Source organism: Juglans microcarpa x Juglans regia, chromosome 4D, assembly GCF_004785595.1.
Source record: "Juglans microcarpa x Juglans regia isolate MS1-56 chromosome 4D, Jm3101_v1.0, whole genome shotgun sequence".
Classification (NCBI taxonomy): Eukaryota; Viridiplantae; Streptophyta; class Magnoliopsida; order Fagales; family Juglandaceae; genus Juglans; species Juglans microcarpa x Juglans regia.
The window spans coordinates 28581485-28605414 of NC_054600.1; the positions used below are offsets into that span (position 1 = coordinate 28581485).

General features: G+C 34.0%; 1 protein-coding gene across 1 annotated transcript; it reads right to left on the reverse strand.

The window, feature by feature from the left end:
- Nucleotide 1: 1 nt before the first annotated feature.
- LOC121260272 (MADS-box transcription factor 23-like) lies at nt 2-18471 on the reverse strand. Its single transcript, XM_041162097.1, has 8 exons — nt 18290-18471; nt 8556-8652; nt 2316-2377; nt 886-985; nt 744-785; nt 575-658; nt 298-452; nt 2-119 (listed from the first exon to the last, which is right to left on the reverse strand). The coding sequence occupies exons 1-8, from the start codon at nt 18469-18471 to the stop codon at nt 2-4; spliced, it is 840 nt and encodes a 279-aa protein (XP_041018031.1).
- Nucleotides 18472-23930: the final 5459 nt, after the last annotated feature.

Consider the following 23930-nt stretch of genomic DNA (forward strand, 5'->3'; position numbering starts at 1 on the left):
CTCATTGCTCATTGCCATCACTCATGCTGATTTTGGTTTCATTGATCATTTCAAACAAGTATCTTTTTGCTGAATTGTCTATTGCTCTTAAAGCATACCTCACTGATAAAAGCATAAATCTATAACCATAGGCCATTTTATTGATAGAGACGAAGTATTATCCATCCCCAGTTGTATCTTCTTTGCTAATGCAGTTGTAGTCTGCTGCAGACATCAAGGAAACCAGTTTTGGATCATGCTTTAGGAAAGTAAATTGGCATTCATGATTGAAATATTTAGTTCCAGAGAATAATATACCCCAATTTTGTGGCTCTTGTTGGTGTCTCATAGTTTTGTTGCTGTGGCTGGCTAAGCTGGAGATGGACAGGTGCATGTGAGTCCTCTCCAATGCCAAGACCATCTAAGAGAAGGGAAGTTCGGTTTGCTCCATTCACAGCCCTTGGTCCATAAACCTGGTATCCGAAACTTTCTGTTGAGGGTGACTATAAACATCTCAAGTTTGCATAAGTTCAAGATTGAATAGAATACCCTTAGAAAAGTAACTGAACTTTGTATTAGTTTCTTCAATTAATACCTTCTTATATAATTCCATGTTTTCTTGATGAATTAGGTTTACCTTCTTATACAGTTCAACATTTTCCTGGTGAATTTGGTTTCCCTGCAACGAGGATAATCAAATTTAGCTTCGCATTTAGTAACATAAATGAAGATGAGCATAAGCAGCCACTGTTTCCAGGGTTAACCTTTCTGGTTAATTCTTCTATTTCGTCCATTAAAATTTGGTCCTACAAAAGTCAAATGTTATGGTAAGATGCATTTCCTTTTATATTGAAGCATTTGCAATTCTATAGAAAGAGTGTTTGTTATGGGAAGAGGCTTTCAAACCTTTTTTATACGAACACCCCGTAGACTCATTTCCAATTGGTTCTCCAAATTCTGCAATTCTTTGACATTCAAACCAGAAAGTTCTTCACCCATCATTTGCCTGTTATGTTTATAGATATTGTTTAAAAGCATTTAAATTTGCATCATGAACATATTATATTCCTTTGTGAGATACACATGGAAAATGTAGGAGACCATATCTTCATACTATATCATTATTGGCACCCTTAACATTTTTAATGCTGCCTTCGCTGAATGCTATGCTTTGAGAATGATCCTACGTTTATGCTTGAGATAATACTCTGTTTCCTACTATGAGCTTCTAACTGCCCAATTCCTTGTCTCTGCAATTGAAATTCTTTAGCTAGGATGTACAAAAAGTTGATGCACTGTTTTTTTGATAAGGTAAATTTTATTAATGATTAAAAATGCACTATCCAAGTAGATGAAAGTAAAAAGATCAAGAAGTTTCTGCACTCTTTCTTGACTTTATATCATGATGTGATCTAATATCTATTTTGAGAATTTTCTGTTGTACTTCTTGGTATTGCTTGCTAAACTTGAGCTCCATGTTTTAACTTGAGTTTCTTGCATGGTTTATCTACTGAAGAGTAATATGTCTCTAAAATTACTAGAGGCAATTACCAAGGTGTCAAACGTATACTCATGGTCTGGGAAAAGTATTTTGGGCTTTTGTTTTGAGCTAGTCTCAAGGCAAGAGAAAATGTTGGTGTCATTTCTAGCAAAGCTTGGATGCTACAAATGTTTAAACTTATTGTTCTGAAGGTTGTCTTTCTACAAATAATGCTAGGTAGAAATGATATTATATCCTTTTCCTTTTCTCCTTGTTTATAAAATGTGACAAAAGTTGGGTCATAAAAACTGCAAGACGTTGAATATATAACATGTCTCTGCCTTTTGAGTTTATAGGTGGCTTTTCCATTTTGAACTTAAACAAAAAATGTCATTTAGCTATATAAAGGAGAATCTACATATCTCAAGGCCAGATTAATGACAAAAATATAAATTGAAAGGTAACAAACCTTTGCCCATGTAATACTTATATATGTGTGTACATAAGGAGAAAAATAGAGACGGCATATTTTCAAGTTAAAATACTTTAGCTGAAATTTGTAGATTATGACTTCTGTCCTTGGGCATCAAAGAGATATGAGTTATAAGAGGGACAAGGAAAGAGCTTTGTGATATGTTGCACAAACAATATGCGAATACAAATGTTCTTCACATATTCAACTGAAAACGGAGGACTTTTTTGTGTCTAAATGGTGTCGAACACGTGGACTTCATGTTTACTAGTGTCTGATCCATTAATTTCCTACCTATAGTGGACTTCTTAATTTCTATTATGCCATTTTTTCTTGATTAGTATGTATTATGATAGATTCCATCTTACAGGAAAAGGACTGTACCGATGATTTTCTTGCAAGTTTTGCAATTGTTGCCTTAACATTGCTGCCTCCCTTTGCCAAAACTAGCAAGTAAAAAAAGCATAATTGATCAACACAAGTATACTAAAGCAAATAGTTATCTGTTCAAATACTAGCATGAACATATTTGAAATTAATAAATGATCAAATCTTTTTAATAACCCAAGAAGCATATTGTTGCAAACCCCAAGGGGTTGACCCAAGTGGTGAAGGCCTTGGTCTTGGGGTATCACTCCTTTCAAGGTCCAAGGTTCAACACTTCATGGATGCAAACAATCATTTGGGGCCACACCTCCTGATAAAAAGCCAACGATTTAACCAGTTCCGTGAGAGAACTTTTCAAGGGTGTGGTGTACGGAACCGGGGTTTACTTTGCAGGGGTGGGTCCGAAGGGCCTTGCCTTGGAGAGATTCCCCTTCTATATATAGTTGCATAGGCAATACATAGAAGGAGCAAATCTATATAAGGAAAATATTTTAATTAACATGCTAAGAACCAACCGGCACACAATTGTAGCAACTCCAGTTAGAAGTATGTGATACATATATGTCTGTCTGTGTATTTGTGTTTGTGAATTATGCTTGTCTATATGTATGCAGCTATATTTGTTTGTATGGACTATGTGCTTATATATATATATATATATATATATATATATATTTTTTTTTTTTTATGTATGTGCATGCTTCTACTACTAGCATAATAGCATAAATTCTGATTTTTAATGCATGTATCTAGAGGTTAAAGGATCCTTGGTTGATAAACTTTTGGGGTCTTGGAAATGGTTACTTGACTTTCTTAATAGAGTGTTATGTTTTAAAAAAACCCTCAACATGGTGTTGGAAGGAGGTGTTGCTGCTAGATCGTACATAGACTTTTAGGTCTTTGATTTGTTTGTCACTTTGTAAATACTTAGACATAGCCTTTCGAGTGGTTGTTATGTCATTGAATTAGTAACAAGAAGGAAAATGCTTGTAGTAGTTACAGCTATCCTTTCTTCAAAGATAAGTGTAAAAGAACCACTCTTCTCTAATTTTTAATCAACATGAAAAATATTTTTGTTGTCCTTTTTCTGCGGATTGTCTTTTCCCTTTTTCTTTGTGAGCAGATGAACTCTTCTGGTATATTCCTTAAACAACCCATTTCTTTCGACAATAAGGTTTATTCTACAAAACATTTAACAGCGTGATATTGAAACTGACTGTAAGAACAGATGATATAAGTTTTATTTTTTCAATCATTTGTCATAGGTTCTAGTTGATAGGATTTGATGAAATCTATTTAGTATCATTATTGGTGCATGTCTCTTGCCCTATGTTTTTCTCTACTCAACTAAGTCCTAAACCAACTGAATTCTTTTTGTATTAATTGGGTTCTTACAGAAAAAAATAATAATAATAACTGGATCCTTACGCATAGTAGACGTCCTGACTCATATTTGTAAAGGATCTATTTTTGCATACTGTAGTGGTAGCCCTCTTTTCTCGGGGCTTGGGACCACTTGTTGGAAGAGTAGGACAAAAGCTTGATGCCCCCCACCCCCAAAAATCTCCTCCTCTTAAAAAAGCTTAACAACATTTTTAACAAAAGAGAGGCTAAAATATGTCACGGGTTGGGAAGGAAAACAAAATGATGTAGCTAAAATGCCTTTTTTGGAGAATTTAGGCTGTTAAAACAGATTGAAAGCACAAAATAAGCCTGAAAATAATGTAGTTGTGGGCCACCAAAGAAAGATCATGATTAGGAACTTACAAAATCTATGGCGTTAAATAGATTAAATAGATTTTGAATAATAGAATGGATTAAAGTAGTCAATTATCGGTAGCAGAATGGATTTATATTGTCAATTTGTTGTGACATTCTTGCTTTGAGGAGTTGAGTTGGAATTTTGCACTTGTGAGTTGGTCATGTTTTATCCTGTGCACCCCCCGGGATTAGACAGGACGCTGTTCTTGGACATCCGGTGCCAATCAAAAAAAGGAGTTGGTCATGTTTTATTCTCTAGGTAGGATACGCTTTTGTGGTTATGTTCAGGAATGATTTGTGGTAAAAGCTCTTTTGTTAGTTTCAAGAGAGTTCTTTCGGTGCTCATGGTGTTTTGGATATGCAGATATCAAAGGAATGATCACCTATCCTTTGATAGTTTCTGGGTGACTAACTTCACTCGGATTGGAAATGTTTTGCTTGGGCTCGTTCTAGATTTCCAGAACTATATTTACTATTTTTTTTGCAGTGTGTACCCTTTGGTTGTGATGTCAAATATGCAACTGTTTAGGCATTAATAATTATGTGATATTGTTGACCTCGTTAGGTAGAGGTTTGGAGAGATAGGGGTGAAGTGGATACGTGTGCTGGATTAGACTTATATTGTTGTGATGTGATTAATTGGCCTGTAATGTCTAATAATGGATATGTTAGTGTTGTTAAGTGGATTTAGCTGATCACTTGTGTGTGGGTGTGCCTATGTCTCTGAGTATGGCCTACGTTTTTTGGCTTTTCAAGTTTCTAATTGGAAATAATGGAAGTATATAATGTTTTAATTTGGAGGGCCAGGAGGGGGGCATTGAAAGGCAATAGTTTCTTGGTTGCGAGAACAAATATTGACTCTTGACAATATATTTATGTGGATTGTACCTCTAAACCCATAGTCTACATAATTTTCAACTCTTTTTCTTTTCTTATGAGCAAAGATACCAAAATTTCATTTAGGGAGAAAAAAAGAGTGCTAGGGGAGAAGCCCAAATACATAGGAAGTATACAAAGGAAAACACTTACTAAGATGAGGAAGGAGAACAAGAATTCATATCATCTACAAAGGATGAGAAACTGGTGTTGTTATGGACTGTTGTCTAATCATACAATGATACAAAGATTTGAGCAATAAGGTACTTAACTCGAGCAAGGTGCTCTCACAATCTTCAACCCTCTCTTTATGATTATACTGATTTTTTTTTGGAATCATTTTATGCCTACATGGACTTCTTTAATGTTGCTCGTTAGTTGTTACTAGATGCAAATTGCTGAAAAACTATAGTGACATCATGATATGTTGTGTCAGTTCAAGGTATATACTTAAACTTGAGGCATATTGCCAATGATGAATATCCAGTTATGGGTGTCAGGACAAATGATCGGCTCCCCCATGTAATAGAGAAAAGAACTAATGAAGCATTCTAGCACACATGCAACTGGAACATTGGTAGGCAATGACCGAAGTGTGGAAATTCATGTTCTTGCCAGTCCCTAGTCTCACGTTCTTCTGGAATTCTAAGCTTCTCTATATGCACTGCTTAAAACCGGAGGAATATAATTTTAGAAAACATTATGATGATCCTTCCAGGAAAGTTTCAGTATTACTTCTAGGATGAGTCTTACCAGTGACTACGGTTAAGCCCTGTTCATAGGTCCGTGCTTCAATTGAAACACCTCTTTTTCTCCTTTTCTTCATCAAGAGGAACTCGGTTTCAGAAGCAATTGCAACAGGAAGCAGCTTTCAACATTTTGGAATTGGCTTCTATGCATATGGGAAACTGAAATATTTGATTGCTTATTTCAGAAGTATATTCTACTCCCTTTGTTTTGAACTTGGGAGGAAATCCATATATCTTCCCACTGCACTTCAATAATTCATTTTTTGAATTTATGCTGATATTCTTTCCCTACTGATCTGTCAAGGCAAACGAACTATCTTTTAATGGATTTATTTTGAAATAATTGGGCAGCTATCAGGAGCTTCTTCAAGGCACACGAAGTGGTTTTTTTGGCTGCTTTACCTTCTGCAATTGTGAACTAAGCACCATGGTCTTGACTACAGCGGATCAGATTATAGTCTGACCTTATGTTACAAAAATGGAGTTTGTATGAATGTATTTTATTTTTACTGTTCAGTATTGAAGCTCGCCCTCATTGTGCAACCTTTGATAGATTTACATTATATGTTTTGTGTAGCACTGCCCATTTTTATAGAATTTTATTCCATCAATCTTTCATGTTTACCCTGCACTTCTGTGTTTTTCATCATATTTTGGCCAAGGATGCACGTTCATTTAATTTCAGGGTAAGGTATCAAGGTACACTGTGATGTGCCTTAATGGAGAACTGGTATGACAGTGACTGAACTAATTAAGTGGAATGCATCAAAATTGCTCGTATTAGAACATCAAAAGTGACGTCATGAGCAGTATGTTTTTTCTTTATTTTTGCTTTTTTAACAATCTAGTTTATTGACTTCTTTTTTGAGGATGGGGCATTTAATGCGTACAGTCAGAAATTGGTAGGTCAAAAGAAGCTATCACTCATTGTAGAAGTGGCTGAAATCACTGACAGTTCAATATTTATGCAACTCTGCTTGTTGAATTCTATTGTGAGAAGGTAATGACGGTAATCTCCTGTTAGGAACCTGTTCCTTAAACTTGTGCAAGAGTCTGCTTCCGTAAATCCTATTTTCTCTTTTGTTTCTTATATTGTCTATTGCACTACTCATCCTTTGTGACAACGTGTTCTCATTAGTATTGTGTGAATTTTGTATGGTTGGGTTGAATATACGTTGCACATCTTTCCTGCATACCGCATCCTTGCACTACTCATCCTTTGTGACAACGTGTTCTCATTAGTATTGTGTGAATTTTGTATGGTTGGGTTGAATATACGTTGCACATCTTTCCTGCATACTGCATACTGGATGTGGTTTTCCTTACCAGATGCAGAGATAACTTATCTGCAGTCTTTTTCAATCTTCAATGCCAAAGGCTTGAGGCAGTCTATATCCTTGCAATGCCACTCCCAAGCCCAGATAAAGGAGGATTATGGTAGGTAGAATGTCAACCAAAGTATCTTATCATACCTTATCACGCTGACCACAATGCCGGATAAGGCTCTGTTGAGTTTTATATTAAAACAGCTTCTTTCATTGTGCTGACAAGATGTGTGGGTAGCCAAAGTGGTATCGTAGTGCTTTGCCTTTATGTGTTTGTACAGCTCAGTGGTGTATTTGTGAAGCTTTTGTTCTATAGACTTTTAGATGCGGCTAGATTGAATTTGATGCTACATATCATTAAGAAAATTTTGACAGTAGGTTCCTGAAATTAGCATCATTCATAAGAGTCGAGCTTTCTGCCTAACACTTCAGAAGCTAATATCTGGTTTCTCTTTGCTATTATTCATGCAGTATGTTTATTCTCGACTGGGGATTTCTTTTTCTCTCACTCACTCTTGGGTTCCTGATTCTAAGGTCAGCAATGAATCCTTCTCCATGTTCTTTCTCTTGGAATATATGTGACTATGTTTGAAATCAAATCTATGTCAGAAGACTCATAACTAAATGGCATGAGTTGATGTGCTGCACATTTATGTTATGGTATTTTATTTATTTCCAGTGAGAATAAAGCTTGCGTTTCTGGAGTGCATATTTCTGATTATTTTAATATCTGTATCTTCCAGTTCTTTTATTTTTATTAACCTCAGTTTGGAAAGGATGAAATTTATTTTAGAATATTTCTGTTAATTCCAAGTGCCAGAGACCAAGGTGTTATCCTAAGGCAAGTGACAGCATTTTGCTGATTACATCATGCCTGGTTATTTCACTCCTGTTTTCCAACATCTTTATCTACAGTTTGTTATGTTTGACAGGACATTCTTTTTACCAAGAAAGGCTTGGTCCTAGAAGTGGCTTAGCTTATTGGTGCGAATAACATGGGTATATTAGAGCTTACCAAGCTAAGTTATTGTCTTCAATTATTTTGATCGGTTTGTCTTCAATTTTTAAGCTTGCTTGTTCTTATTTTCCTTCCTTGGGATGTTGACATTAAGTACGATTAGCTTATGTTTTTTGGAGAAAAATGTGAGGAGACAAAATACGGTGGTCGTCCATCAACTGTTTTAGCATGTTTTTGTTTCAAAATTTTTATGCTGTCATTAGATGTTGACAGTATTCATTTATGTAAAATGCTGATGCTGTTTCTAGTTCTAAGTTGATTGGCATATAGAGTACATGCTAGGCACGACCAAAAAGCATGATGTCTTGTTGCTCTATGGGTAGGCATGAATATAGAATGATATATATGTCTATGCTTTTAGAATCAGCAACACTTCGAAGAGTAGTGAATTTGAAAAAAATATGAGGTCTGGGACTGAAGAATACCTTGACTTCACCATTAAGGGATCTCATGCCTTGAATATAAATTCACAGAAAAAAAGTATTGAGTTCTGCGTACTGAGGAATACCTTGACTTCTGAGGTTGGGTTCCCAAGTTGGTGATGTTCCTCTTTTGATTTATGGTACCGTTCAATTACTGATTTCATGCTGGTAAAAGCATTCAAATTGTATCAGAGATGCACTCTTTGCTGTTTATCACATATTTTACAAAAAATGGTTATCACATGTTTTCAAGAATCACTATGCGGTGAACATGTACTATAAGCATATATCTTTAGTCTAGAAACTTGTGAAGAAATTTTCCATCTAGGCCACCCAATCTCGTAGACAAAATTAAACTGTACTTGCTCTTAAGTGTGTTAGCTTAGGTCAAGTGGCAGGACAACAGTATGAGCAAATCCGGCTGCAATTGGACATATCACTAAAGACAAACCTGGAGATATGTTTTCACGTTCCATGTTATACTTCTTTACTTTTTTTATTTTATTTTTGAGACTCAATTGAATCTTGAAACAATCTTGATATGCATGATGTTAGTTTTTACTTGCAAGTATTTTCGCTTAAAATTCATTGTTTCTACCCCCCCGGGTATCTTAAATTTGGCCGCCCCATTACTTTATATACGCATTCTGAATTAAATGCTTTAAAAGAATCATTTGTATTGATCAATGAATTGGATGTAAATGCTGTTTAATGCAAAATGTAGGGGTCTAAAAATGTAGTTCAATACTGAGGAAACTAACAGGGAAACATGGATTTATTCATTTCCTCGAAGAAGAAAAAATACTGAGTAAGCTGTGAGTGCAGTTAGGTTGATGGATGGTTAGAGTGCATGAATGAATTGACTCATTTTCTGAAAAATCACATTACATGCTCTCTCATACTAAATTGCCTATCTTCTTCAGGGTGTGGTAATGAGGAATGCAGTTAATCTGATATCTCCCTTTCTTTTGGTTCCTCTTGATGGATGGGTGTTTTGACCGGAAAAGATTTTTTGTGTCGGCATTCTGAAGGGTTCTGAGTATCGAACAATTCTTCATATCGGCAAGGCACAGCTGTGTATCTTCCTTGACTACACTGATTTTTATGTACAGAACTGTTCTGAACAAGAAGAAGAAGCAAATTCTTGAAGGTCAAAACATTGAAGAGTTTAGGAGGGCAGAGAAACCAAAGTACCCTGATCCATTTATTCTGAAAGCTTGGGCTCAGTTCCTTGTAAGATGCGTGCAGATTATACAAAGATGTTGATGATGCCGCTCCCATTAGTAATAATGTGGAACGAAGAGCAAGTTGAACAGGTCTCTCTAGATCCATCAATGCTAGAGATCTTAGCCTTCCACTAGATATCCACCCAATGAGTACATAATATACTCACTGATGTACACACCAGAGAGAATGTTTGGAAGCTATGCAAGAGGAGCGGGTTTTCAATTGAGAACCATACTTATAACTCAGTAGGATTATCCAAGAGCATGTGAGTATTGAAGAGCACATTGGTGTGAAGATTGAAGACCGAAAAGAATGGTAGCCATTCTCATTCAACTAAGGTTTTTTCTGACTCCTAGCATGTGAGTTCGGGAGTCGAACACAGTGAATCAAGAATCACTTCTTAGGTGGTGAAGATAATGAAAAGATTCATACGGAGCAACCAGGAAGATATCAGTTAGCTGCATCTTGATTACAAACAAAATATTATATGGGTTGAAACAAGCAATAGCATCACAAGTACAAGAAAACAGCTCGGATCATTATGTATTTGTACAAGAAGTTTGATAATTGTTTAGGTATTTCCATGAAAGAATTGGGACCACCAAAGTTTTTTGAAGATGTCTCGTGATGTGCAAAATCTAGAGCTTTGGTTATTTCCAAAACTGGCCATTGAGAAGGTATTAGAAATGATAAAACCTAAGCAAGACAAAGTTGGTGAGCCCTCCACTTGAAGTTCACTCCTAGTTTGGTGGGGAGAAGTTTAGGCGTATTGGATGTAGTCTATGTTGTTGGTGTTAGTAAAACATTGAACCATGTGAAGACGCCCAAAAGGTTTCTATTAACTCAAAACACTTTTTCCTATTAACTCAAACAAGCAAGTGATAGGCGCCCAAAAGGTTTCCAAGCAATTCGAGTCCTATCACCTTTTCCTTGTAAAAACACCCTTCCTCTACAAAACGAAGTTGACACCTTGTAGACGTTGACTAAATTTTAGTGCAGAACTCCAATGGGATTATATTACCTCATATTGAGTGAGTTAGGGGTGTACAAGAATCGATGGGAACCAGTCGCCGGAGTCAGGAACTGGTCGGAACGTATACAAAAAAAATATGTAAGTGAAACGACGAACCAAGCGGTGTCGTTTCGCTTTACCCTGTCGTCTTCAACCTCCCCCCTTTCTTCTCCAAAGGCACTCTCTCTCCTCTCTCAAATCCACATTCATGCTCTACCGTCGACCAAGAACGAACTAAGAAACTTCTAGAATTGATACAACCGGTATTCCTCCTATCCATCAGCCAGTTCGGTCGGTCTTCCTCTCAAAAAAATCTATATTGATCGGTTTCAGTTTTTGACAAAATTGAACCGTTACAGTCAGTTTTCACCCCTAGAGTGAACATAGAAGTTTCTAAGCAATTTGAGTCCTATCACATTTTCCTTGTGAAAACACCCTTCCTCTACAAAACGAATTTGACACCTCGTAGACGTTGACTAAATTTTAGTGTAGAACTCCAATGGGATTATATTACCTCATATTATTGAGTGAGTTAGGGGTGTACAAGAACTGATGGGAACCGGTCGTCAGAGTCAGGAACTGGCCTGAACGTGTACAAAAAAAAATATATAAGTGAAACGACGACCAAGCGGTGTCGTTTCGCTTTAGCCAGTCGTCTTCAACCTCCCCCCCCCCCCCCCCTTCTTCTCCAGAGGCACTCTCTCTCCCCTCTCTCAAAACCACATTCACGCTTTGCCGCCGACCGAGAACGAATTGAGAAACTGCCAAAATTGATACAACCGGTATTCCTCCTACCCATCAGCCAGTTCGGTTGGTCTTCCTCTCAAAAACATCCATATTGATCAGCTACAGTTGGTTTTCACATTTATAGTGAACATAGAAGTTTTTGTTCTTTATAATGATTTAAATCATTTTCAACTGTACAATTGACTAGGCCTTGTGGAATATAATCTTGATATGACTTAGACCTCCGCATTACAAGGACATTATTTATTTATTTATTTATTGGCACAGTTCCCTTATTAATTGGAAGTAGAAGTGGTGTTAAATTTTATACGCAGAAAATGTTGTCTAGCTCTTTTCAAACATTGTAGGCTAAGGCTAGGTAAAACCAGGCAAAGCACTTGGCGTAACAAAAACGTAAAGTAAGGATTGGTTGAGTAGGTTCAATAGTGAAGACTTATTTCAATCCAACGTAGAGATTATTGTCTATAGCTCTAGCAAGCCCTTTTGGATGGGGGCATGAATTGAAATTTTGCAAATAACATCATTGATACAACTCATATGGTAATGGTAATTTACTTCCTCATTATAATTGTCAATGATTTCGAGTTGAGTACTTCTACTTGCAAGATGTTGTGGAGAACACTCCACAATATTGACATGGTAGAAATTTAAACTTTTGCAAATTAGTTATGCCATGTCGGTTGTGGAGCATGTTTTCTCCACACCAACTTATAAATATAAGTTTTCTTTGGAGTCTAATTTCTAATCTATACAATTATATTAAATAGGAAAATACCTTACATGCTAAGGAACATATTATAAAATCTTCTGCTTGAGCTTGATTTAAGCATACATTAGACATTGGTATGTCCGAGGACTTTGTAGAGAGAGTACGCTAGAGGCTTTTAGTTTTACTCCAAAAGAATATTGATCAGTCACCATTTTCACATTGATTACAATAGTATTTAGGCAATTCCTTGGAGACCTTAACTACTACACAATGTGAGCAAGGCTGTTTCTTTTTTCTTTTCTTTTCCTTTTTGGGAGTTGTAAGCTTGTTTGTGGTTACTTAAGCCTACCACAATCCAATAATCGAGAGGCTCTCTATGAAGTTGAACCCAAAGAGGGACATACCATAAATCCTCTTTGAGGAAAGGCAAACTAGCATGCCATTTTTTAAGGACTGTGGCCTATTGGCCATTTGCATGAGTCTCTCCAAAATTTAATTTAAGCTTTCATGCAATCCAATTGAAGAAAATATAGTTAGTTTTAGAGGAAAGGACTTCATCTGCTCCCTGTTTGCTCCAAATTCTATAAGCAATTGAGTTTGCCATAGAAAGATACAATTTTTGGCCAACAAAATACCAAATCAAGGAGTTTTTGCCATTCTTCACAACAAATCCATTTTGATGTTGACTTATTCGCTTTGAATCATGAGACTCAAATTCAAAATTCAAGACTCACCTAGTTCGAAATTCATTTAAAGTTTGATCAAATAACCAACGATTATTGAAGAATCTATAAAGTCGATTACTAAAGTACTAGTTTGAAAGGCTTGTTCGATTTGATCCACTACAAGATTTATATCATACGGAATAGAAGCACTAAACATAGTAAGTATTAGTTTGGTAACGGTTGAATCAACAAACTTGAATTTGGTGAAAATCACAGGTTTTGGTACTGGTGGGAACTACAAAGGAGGAATCGGCCCAAAATTAGATAGAAATCTACACATGGTCGGGCGCTTACGGTTGATTCAATTGTCCATTGAGTGAATATTTGGGATTGCAGTGGGAAATATAACTAAGGCTTATTGTTTAGAAAAATGATTGGGATCTCGAAAATGGGTCCTGAACATTTCTCCCAAAACCTTTTTTTTTTATTTTTTTTTTTAACTTAATGATTAAGGAAATGTTTTTTTAATGATGTTGTGAATTTTTTATTTTTTTTAAAAATGTTTATGATGATTAAAAAAATACATGAAAAAAAGAGAAAAGAAAAATGAAAAAACAAAATGAACTATTCGGGACATGTTTTAGGTGACTATAGCACCGCTCTATTGTTTATAACTAAAGTAGTAAGTTATATTGTTAAAAATTTATGTACTCTTTGGTAACTATATGTTTAAAACACTTTCTAATTACATGTTATGTTAATTGTTTGAAAACAAATTAAAAAAGTGACCTGAGAGGTAAAAATGACAATTATTTGAATTTTTAAAAAGTATATAATCATATATTTAAGAGTTTGAAAGTTGTAAGTATCTTAAAGTTGTATGAGTATTTTCGTCTATTGACAAACTTTTTAAAATTCAAGTTATGTTTCACATTATTCTGAAAAGCAAGTTTGATGATGTTTTTCTTCAAACGTACTTTTTAGTTTATTCGAGATTACATATATCATGTAACACTCAAACAATCTAATTTTTTTATTAAATAGTTTTTAAGACTATTTTAAGTATTTTTTAAGGCTCCTACCGCAACTCCAAACAGGTCCTAAATCATACTAAACAGTCTCCTATTTTATGGTCCACTAACTTGACTAATGGTTATGAGCCCTGAGTTAAAATATACCTAGCTATCCTATTATAGGATGTTATATCGTTGAAAATTAGTGCTTACGTACACAGCAATTCTAATTGCATGATACTTTGTAATTAATATATATAGGATGAGAGCTCTGCATCATCTATACTCTAAAATTACTCTTCAAATTTTTTTATTTTTTATTAAAAGAATGTCTTGGTCAAGAGGGCCCTAGACAGGTGTGCATTTAATTTGTTGGGTGGTGATCCTCCTTTCTAGTAATAAAAGAACCATAAGGAAGACCTTGAGGCTATTGAGGAATCATGGTCTTGTTATTTTTTCCTTCTAGTAGAAAGATATTCCAAGTAATTATCGTGTTTTGTTTTGTTTTGTATGATTTGTTGTGATTAAATCATTGTCTTGTGTGTAGTTGGTTTGTTGGTGTCTGTTTGCAACTCTGAACTTCGCCCTTTTATTTTTCGGACACTTGCAAATAGATGATTCTAATGGCTTTTGCCGTTAATGGCAGTGAAGGAATGATTCTAAATTTAGCAAGCGATGGTGATCATGTTCGTTGGTAAAAAAGAATTAAAGTAAGACAGAACACCACCTAAACTCTTTAGGAAAAAAAAAAAAAAAGAAAAGAAAAGAATACCACCTAATTAACTTTTTAACGGTTAATCAAAAAGAAATTATTTTTTTTAATTTGGGTTTTTTTCGGGAGAACTGGAAGAAGTACTTACCAGGCTCAGCGTCCCAAATTACGATGTATTAATTTCTGCAAACCCATTTAACATAACATATAATTCATGTTTTTTACAAACTCATGCCCTAATTAACCAGCTAGAATTTAATCAAAGAACCATATATCCCTAAAACACAGCTACATAATATAAAAGCTAGAGGCAACGATCTAAAAGCTACATTATTACCAAGTATAATAATACACAAGACCAAGTATAATATAGAAGTAGATCTTAATATATCGAAGCAGTTAAAGTTGATTAGGCAAACTTTGTAATGAAATCTACTTTCGAATGAGAGTTGAGTGAATTGTTGGGATAATAAGATGTTGGAAAATCAACAGCCCCCAACACAACCAACCATGTAGGATGTACACAAACCCCTAATGATCCTTAACTTAGAGTTTCTGAAGTCAATAACTCTGCATCCTTTTAGCCTTTTGCACGCTCTATCTTCTCATTCCTCGTCACTGATCTCTTTCTTCCAATCTCATATATATACATATATAGTAAAGAGATCAGAGTGCGACATAGAGAAAGGGAGAGGCAAAGAGAGAGACAGCAGGCCTGTCCCTCTTTGTGATGATCTTCGATCTCCATATATCCACATGGCCGATGCATGGATTTCCTGAAGTCTAACATGCAAGTTCGACATGTTCGATAGTTACTACCTAGTAGTATTTCAATCATGTCTCATCTTCCTCAATTCCTTCATTACTACACGTACGCGCGTTTAAATATATGCTACGGTTGTACTGAACATGGCTTTGCCCATTCTTTAATAATATACTTATCAAAAATATATATATATATATTATATATATGCTACGGTTAATAATGTTCAGTTACGTCGTTATATGTGGGATATGTAGTTCTTGGTCTGATAATTTTCAATGAGGGTTCTAGTCTTCTTTAAAGCTATGGTTTATATATAGTAACGCTAATATATACGCGCTATCGAGAAATGTGGAAAGATAAAGTTTAACTAACCGAACGAATATCATGAGTACGTGTCAGATTGGTTCAAATGGCCAAAAATTGTGATTTGTTCAAGGAATCATCTCGGCCAACTTCTGACAACTCCAATGATCATGCATATATAGATCAAGTACTAGTGGATCATTACCACCAAAACAATAATCATCGTGATCAGTACTGCCGATTTCAGGCCGCCGGAAGTCATGAATGCCAAGTTGCCAACCTAGCTAATTTGCTCTCATTTTTTTCCCAATTTTTCAACCTCATTACCTAATTACAAATTAAGGAAAAAAGAGCATGTGCATGCAAGGGACTAATTATCATATCATGCATGTATTCAAAGCTGCTAACTTCAATCATAAGAATTTGTACAGGAGTGTAATATTCTTCCACTACTGCTAGCTGCCTTTATCGTTATCCGCCAACGATCGTTCTTCGAGAAACGTCCTATATTATATATATATATATATATATATATATATATATATTTATTTATATATATATTTATTTATATATTTATTTATATGTAGGTAACGTACACCATTGCCCGCGTTTAATTGACCAAAATAATATATCCATATATCTAGGAGTGTCAAATCATGTTAACTGGTAATGTTCGTATCGTGTAAAGACATGTATATTATACTATATAGGTCAATCCTAACCCGACCTGTTAAGTTTATTATGTCAAAATCTCAAACTCTAACATGACTCATTAATATAACGGGTCGTGTCATGTCAATCTTTTTAACCCGTTTATGTAAATAGGTTGAACAAATCTGAAATTAACTCGTTTGATCTAATTAAGTTTAGCATAATTTTATATAAATGTTAAAATCACAATATCTATAATATATATATATATATAAAACTAACTACTAGTCTAAAATTACAATCCAAACAATAAAAATATCGAAATTAAAATCCTAACAATTTTATTTTTAGGTATAAGGGTATAATTGTAACTTAGCTTTCTTAACGGGTTATAATATGTTGACATGTTATCAACCCGTTAAGCACTTATGTCTTAACGGGTCAACTCGTTTTGACCTGAACTCATTAAGGTTAAATCATAGCTAGCTTTTATCGTATCGTATTCATGTTGGGTTAACGGGTCATGCCACATATTACTACCCTTACTGACATATCAATGCCACTACCTCCACCATTTCTCAAACGTTCTTCTATCTTTGCAAGTGTAACTCTATCATCAACATGACCATCCTTTTCTTACCACTTACAAAATGATCGGCACCTAATATGCTACAAAATCTCTTAAAAAGTTAAGCCGCAATTGGAATCTGCATGTGGCTAGCTAGTCATTATTCATGATGCTTTAGAAATCATTAAAAACGTTAGAAACCAAAAACTCAATCTTTTTAGGCTATGTGTGGATCTTTTCCAATATTGTCTTGAGAAAATTCGAACATCATGGCAGATTCAAGTACAAGAATTAGGTGAAAGCAACAATACCAATATATTATATAGAATTAAAATTAATGTAGGACTTGCAAAGCAAATTGCAAATATATATATATATTCTGATATATATCTTCTGAAGAGAGAAGCCGCATTAATCCTCTACAGTCAAGCTTGAGCTTATACTTGAAACTTAAGAGCAACTTCGATTCATGAACTGCAATGAAGCTTATACTGGAAATTACTGTCAGATCGACCTCAGCCATAACTTTTTTTCCAGTACTTTTACTGATAATTAAATGTGCCAACACCGGATATAACACTTCCAATGAATTAGCTCCTTTTCCAATTGTAAATCCCAAAATACTGTTGCATTCCAAGCTTATATTACCAAAGCCTGATGCTGCCTGTTGTTCTAACCAACTCGATCTAGCTCATGGCCAACTAAAAAGTAGTACATTTTGACACTGCAACAGTATTCTCCTATACATTACTATAGCCCAAAACATTTCCCTAGTTTAGCTTATAAAGCTATTGATCATCTATAGCATATATAACTCCTAGGCTCCTTATAAATCGATTGATAGATATATACATAGAATCCCATGCCATGCCTCCCATCGCATTAATCAACCAGAAAAAGGTGAACAACCGTGTTACATTTACGCTAAATAATAATATTAAATCAAGCACATTTTTACGTGAACAGATAAAACAAACGAAACTATACATATCTCATAAACAAAAGACTACATAACATTGCTACCTTAGTCCTAAAATAATTTCAAGCATTTGTGGTACATGCATATATGATCATGCGGCGCCAGTTCTCCAACCCTAAGTTTATCCTCCAAAACTAATTTCTTCTATAATAAGTTAGACAAGTACTGTTAGCTCATTACAGCACATTAACATTTACCATACCTTAATACCGATCAGATTTCCCGTCTTTTAACATAAAATTATTATAATTGTCAGTCATCAACAAGAAGTATCACACTAGAGGAAAAATTAGAGTACGCGAATCTCAAGCTACAGATCGACTGCATAATGCCATTCTCAACAGTAATAGCATCAAGATATCAATAAGGAACAATATACATATATACATATGACGATAAAGTAATTAAACGGAGATTCAGGAGGGGAAGATCAAGAGGGAGAAGATGTTAGAGAGAGAAAGTTAGGACCTCGTGCTGGCGAAATCATAAAGCTTGCCAGTGCTGGAGAAGATCACTACTCCGACCTCGGCGTCGCAAAGTATCGCCAGCTCCTTCGCCTTCTTCAGCAAGCCGTTCCTCCGCTTCGAGAAAGTCACTTGCCTGCTCGTCGAATTGTCGATCCTCCTTATCACAATCTTCCCCCTCCCCATCCCGGCCGGCCTTCCTAGATTTTTCTTATTTTCTAAAGAAAAAAATGACAAATCAGTAAAGATATGTATATTTGCAAGATAAATTATAGTGTGCGACTAACAAAGGGGGTCGCCGTTCCAGATCGGCTGGTAGGGAAATCATTGATCGGAAAATATAGAAAAAGTAGAAACAAACACAACTTTTCCGACAAAGGATGAATATATGAATCTGGAAAGAAAGAAAAACAAGATATTTTTCGAGAAAAAAAATAAAAAGTTACGAGAACAGAAAGAGAAAAAGAAAAAAAGCGGTCTTACATGGTGGTGGTTTGAAGTAGTGAAGACAAACCGAGGTTTCCAAATCGTTTTGGCTTTGGTCGTACTGATGAACATCAGCAGAAAGCTACTATATAAGGAAAGTAAATGCTGGGGACTGAAAAACCAGTTGTTTTGGGCTTAGAAAACCGCTCTGGTTTCACTGTTTTGACACGTGGACCAATAGATGCTTGGACACTAGAATTGTTTTATGATTTTTGGCAACTGGGCCGTCCACCTTATAGATCACCGACGCGTGGGGTCTTCGCATACGTAGACCGTAGTTCCTATTTTTGGGAATTTCGCTTTTATCCAAAAGATTTGGGGAGACGAGAATACCCTTTTGTTTCTGTCGAATGGCCAATGAGTCCTCGAACCGGTTTAGTGGGAAGTGGGGCTAACGTGACAGGAGATTGTCATTGTCACAAAAGACGACCAAATCAATTCCCGATTTGAGTAACTTTTCGAAAAGAAATTCTGGTCATGATGGATTTGCGTTCCGTTTATGGGTCATTAACCGTTAGAGCATTTATCTACGAATTGTGTAAAATATACCTAATCTAAACTACTTTGATAATCTTTGAAAATTACTCTTCATCCGATTATGATAAATTAAATATAGAAGGTTGTCACTCTACATGTAGATTGAAACTATTCATCTATGCATAGTTTTTAATTAGTTTCTATTTCTCTCTTTTTCTTTAGACTAATTATATATACAAATTCCAAATACACAAACTTCGCACATACCATTTACAGAAGAGTTTTGCTACTTATTATCCTCATACACTACACATCACACTTATTTTTATTTTTTAATTTTTTTTTTTTTGTATTCTTCATAAACTAATTGATTTTATCTACTCATCATCTATAAATCACATATTTGATAAGAGAAAAAAATTATGTGTGGTGTGTAGTGTGTGGTATGAGGATGATAAGTAAATTTTTTTTTTAAAAAAAAAGTGTATAAATCTATTATGAAAATGTGTGAGAAACTCACTTTTTCTTAGTAATACCTAATTTTTTTACAAAAAATTGTACAAAGCTTGTGTATTTAAGACTTATATCTAGCATTACTCTTTCTTTATAACCTTTCACCGTTTTTGCTCCGGCATTAATCACGTACATGTGCCCACTGCAAACTTTAAAATAATTTATGTTCCTCATTCCATTAAATTACAAAAGAGTGAAACCATGCATCCAACATCTTGAATATTGATAATTTTATTATACCATATATATCTCTTGCATTTCTTTAGCTAAGTATAAATAGAAGTGTAACTGGTTCAGTTCGGTCCGGTTTTGAACAAAATCTAGGACCGAACCGATATGTATCAGTTTGTATTTTCTAAAACCGATTACACACCGGTTACCCACCTAAACCGGTACTTCTGGTTTTACCGGTTTCCGGTCCGGTCCAGTTTTTCAATTTTTTTAAAATGTAATAATTTTTCATTAAAAATTTGTTTATAAAAAAAAAATTGATTTTAAAAAATATGTTTTATACTTTTATTAATATATTAGACTATATAATAGTGTATTAATATTAGACTATTGGTATAGTTATAAGTTATATATTAGTATTAGTTATAAACTATATATTTAATATTAGTATTAGTTATAAACATTTAGTAAAAATATGTAGTATTAATTATAAGTATAATTATAGTCATTAGTGTATATTAGACTATTAGTATTAGTTATAAACTTTTAGTGATTTAGTATTAACATTTTATGTAATAATTTATAAATTATAATAAGAAATTATTTCACATATGAATATATATAATTATATATTATATATAAAAATTTCACATAAAATTTTATAATTGTACATAATATATAAAACTTATATATATAATGTATGAATGATCTTCTGCCAGAACTAAAGTATAATCTTAACAATAGTGAGGGAAAAGCGGACAAAAATGGTACATTATTAAATAGTGAAAAATCTATATATGCATGGATATATTAATAATTTTGCAATATATATTAATACTTCTATACTCTGACTTATTTCAGTAATCATTTACGAGAATTTTATAATGCAACGTCTTATTAACAGGTCTCTAGAATAGTTTAAGAAAAAAACAAAAGTGTTACAACTTGCACCCAAATTAAATATATAAAACGTTCATGTTTCCTACCTAATAAAGGAAATAAAGTTTCAATGATAAAGACTAGATCGAGGGAAAAAAACATTCTATATGAAATAGATAAGGAAATAAATAAATACAAGTGGATTCACAATTTTGTCCTCATCTCGTTTAGCCAAATCACATCATATTATTGTGAAATATCGTAGAATGCCATTGGTAGAATATGTCACGGACTTTCACCAAGCAGGATGCGGATGATGTCACATCCGACTTATATGATTAAAATAAAATAACGTTTTGAGGAGGATAATCTGGTCATTTTGACGATGATGATAATAAGGTACCATGGTTCTGTGCTGCCGATCCGATCCGATCCGATCCGATCCTGCTAAGCTCGGTGGACCACGTGTCAGTCCAGACGTAGAGAACGGAAAATGACAGCTGGGGGAAATAAAAGGCTGGGGTTTTCGTTTGCTTAAGGTTACCAAATTAGGAAATTGGCGATCGTGCCTGCAAAATATCCTCAACCACAAGGTGTTGATCTTCGTTTAATGTTTTTATTTTGTGTTTGGCAATAACTATGAAGTACCTGATTCTCTGTCACTTCTGTCCCTCTTCTGACAAGACAGGTGAAGTTAGCACTGTCGAATGGTATAGTTCGAGTGCGTTAAGGTAGTACCATCCTCAAACTTGGGAAATGGTTGACATGATTTTTATGTTTCAAACCCACTTTTAAAAAAATGTATTTAAATGTAGGTAGAGGTGTTAATGTTTCTATATATTATGCCCTCGGTTGTTTCGAAAATATATTTATTGAGTGGAAAAAATAAAACAGGAAATAATCCCTAAATTTATCGTTTTTAATGTATGAAAGTTTTTAGACAATAGATGATTTGGTATATTTTTACCCTAAGATCAATTATGCAATGCACTCTAAAAAATATTTAATTTCGTACTAATATTAATAATCAAGTTTTAATTATTAGTAAATGTGATAGTGCAAAATGACAATATTATCCACAGAGGTTCCAATAGATAACATTATCATTTTGGTCCTCCCCACTCCCCAGTAATTATTGACAATCAATTTTAACCACCGACCATTCAATTAAGGGGATTGATTCCTAAAGGGTACTTAATGTTTGATTAATAAATATTTTATGATCCTTATTCGTTCAAATATTTTTTTAGATTTACAAAGCTTTATGTGATATTCCATACTGAGTAATAAGGGTATACGATATGTCTGATCCTACGTGCTTGACTATATATTATTAACTATATTTTTTAGAGTATAGTACATCTAAGATGTGGCTTGAACTTCAGTACTTATAATATTACAAATAGTATTAAAGTTTAATATTCTAATTAAAAATGTGAGACTTGAATTATATCACCTATAACGAGCGGCCTAACAATGACGTCTATAGACTCAGAAGTACCTTAGACAAGCTTCCTTATGTCGTTACATTTTACCATTACCATATATCTTCATGATGAGTATTTTAACTGCAACTTGAGTTGCACGTACGTAACCTGCACGTGATGGCAAGTTACACCTCACAAGCCATTGAACAACTTGTTCATGAAAAGCTCCTTCTTTTGTAGTGCGCGGTAATTGACTTTTAACTTATGATATTAACTAAACCATACGTTAATGCTGCATGGATTTTATAATTCATTGAAATAATGAATATATTGGAAGGAGGGCCAGTACTGCGAATGTTGAAAAACGAGGGCTCGAATATCGACTTGAAATTAAATCAATTAAGGACGGAATTAAATGATTATAGTAGAACCGACTCACAATACTTAATTCTTTCAGGAGTACAATCCCATGGACTACTTTATCTATTCTTTTGATATGAAAATAAATCTGCAGAGGCATTAATCTTGCAGATATTGGTCCTGTACTATTTAGCGAAAAAGTATAAATCATATGATATCTTCTGCTCAGTTATCTAAGATTATTAAATGAAAATGAAACCTTATTGGTGAGAACAGTACTCACATGAAGTACTAGATGAAAAGGTTCACTGATTGTTGTAATTAATATAAGTAGTATATATATATATATATATAGATTTGGTAAATTAACTAATATGAATTGTGTGTTTGATCTACACACCGGCTTGAGAATAGATCAATAATTATTTATAAATCAAATTTTATAATTTTATTTTTAAATTAAATTATGTCATGTAATATTTTACTAAATGTGCTTTACACACCAACTTGATAACATAAATTTTCAATCTGATCAAATATTGATCAGTTATTCTACCAATTTTTGCATTAAATGGGAAATTAAAATAAAAAGAGATAATATTTTGGATGATGATGATCATATATATATATATGCTTAAGATGGAAAGGAAGGTCCTTCCAAGAGTAAGTAAACGTGAACAGGGTGCGTGCGATCTATACTATGAAAGCCGAAGGGGTTCGTGGATCACATGATTGATATATTAAAAAATTTGGGAATGAAATTATTGAAGTTTAAGTTAATTAATACACGTCATGATGAGGGAGTTAGATGGGCGTCATTTTGGTGCATTAAAGTGGCGAAATGGCCAACAGCATTATTATCATATATCCTCATGATCATAATAAGTTAATACAATATATATTCTAATTAATTTTATCAACAAATTAAAATATGTGGATATATAACGAACTAATTATTAATTAATTGTTCTCACAAATATTTAATCCCAAAGAACAACAACCTGTGTTAATTTTTATGAATTTTTTAGTTAAACTAAAAATAATCGACAGGAGATCATGAAATTAATTAACTTAACTTGAACAGAAGAGGAGGTTAAATTAAGAATAATGATATAGTTACCCAATTTTGCGACCCATTTCACAACCATCAATGTGATATATGGTAATACATCGTAAAAAACATTAATCAACCTTTTATTGTTTTTCAATTGATTTGATTTTTATATATTATATAAATTCTTTTTATTTAAAATAAAGTTGTGAAAAAAACAATTATAAAAATGGTTATATATATATCATCACTCTAAATTTAACGCCATATTTCAACTACTA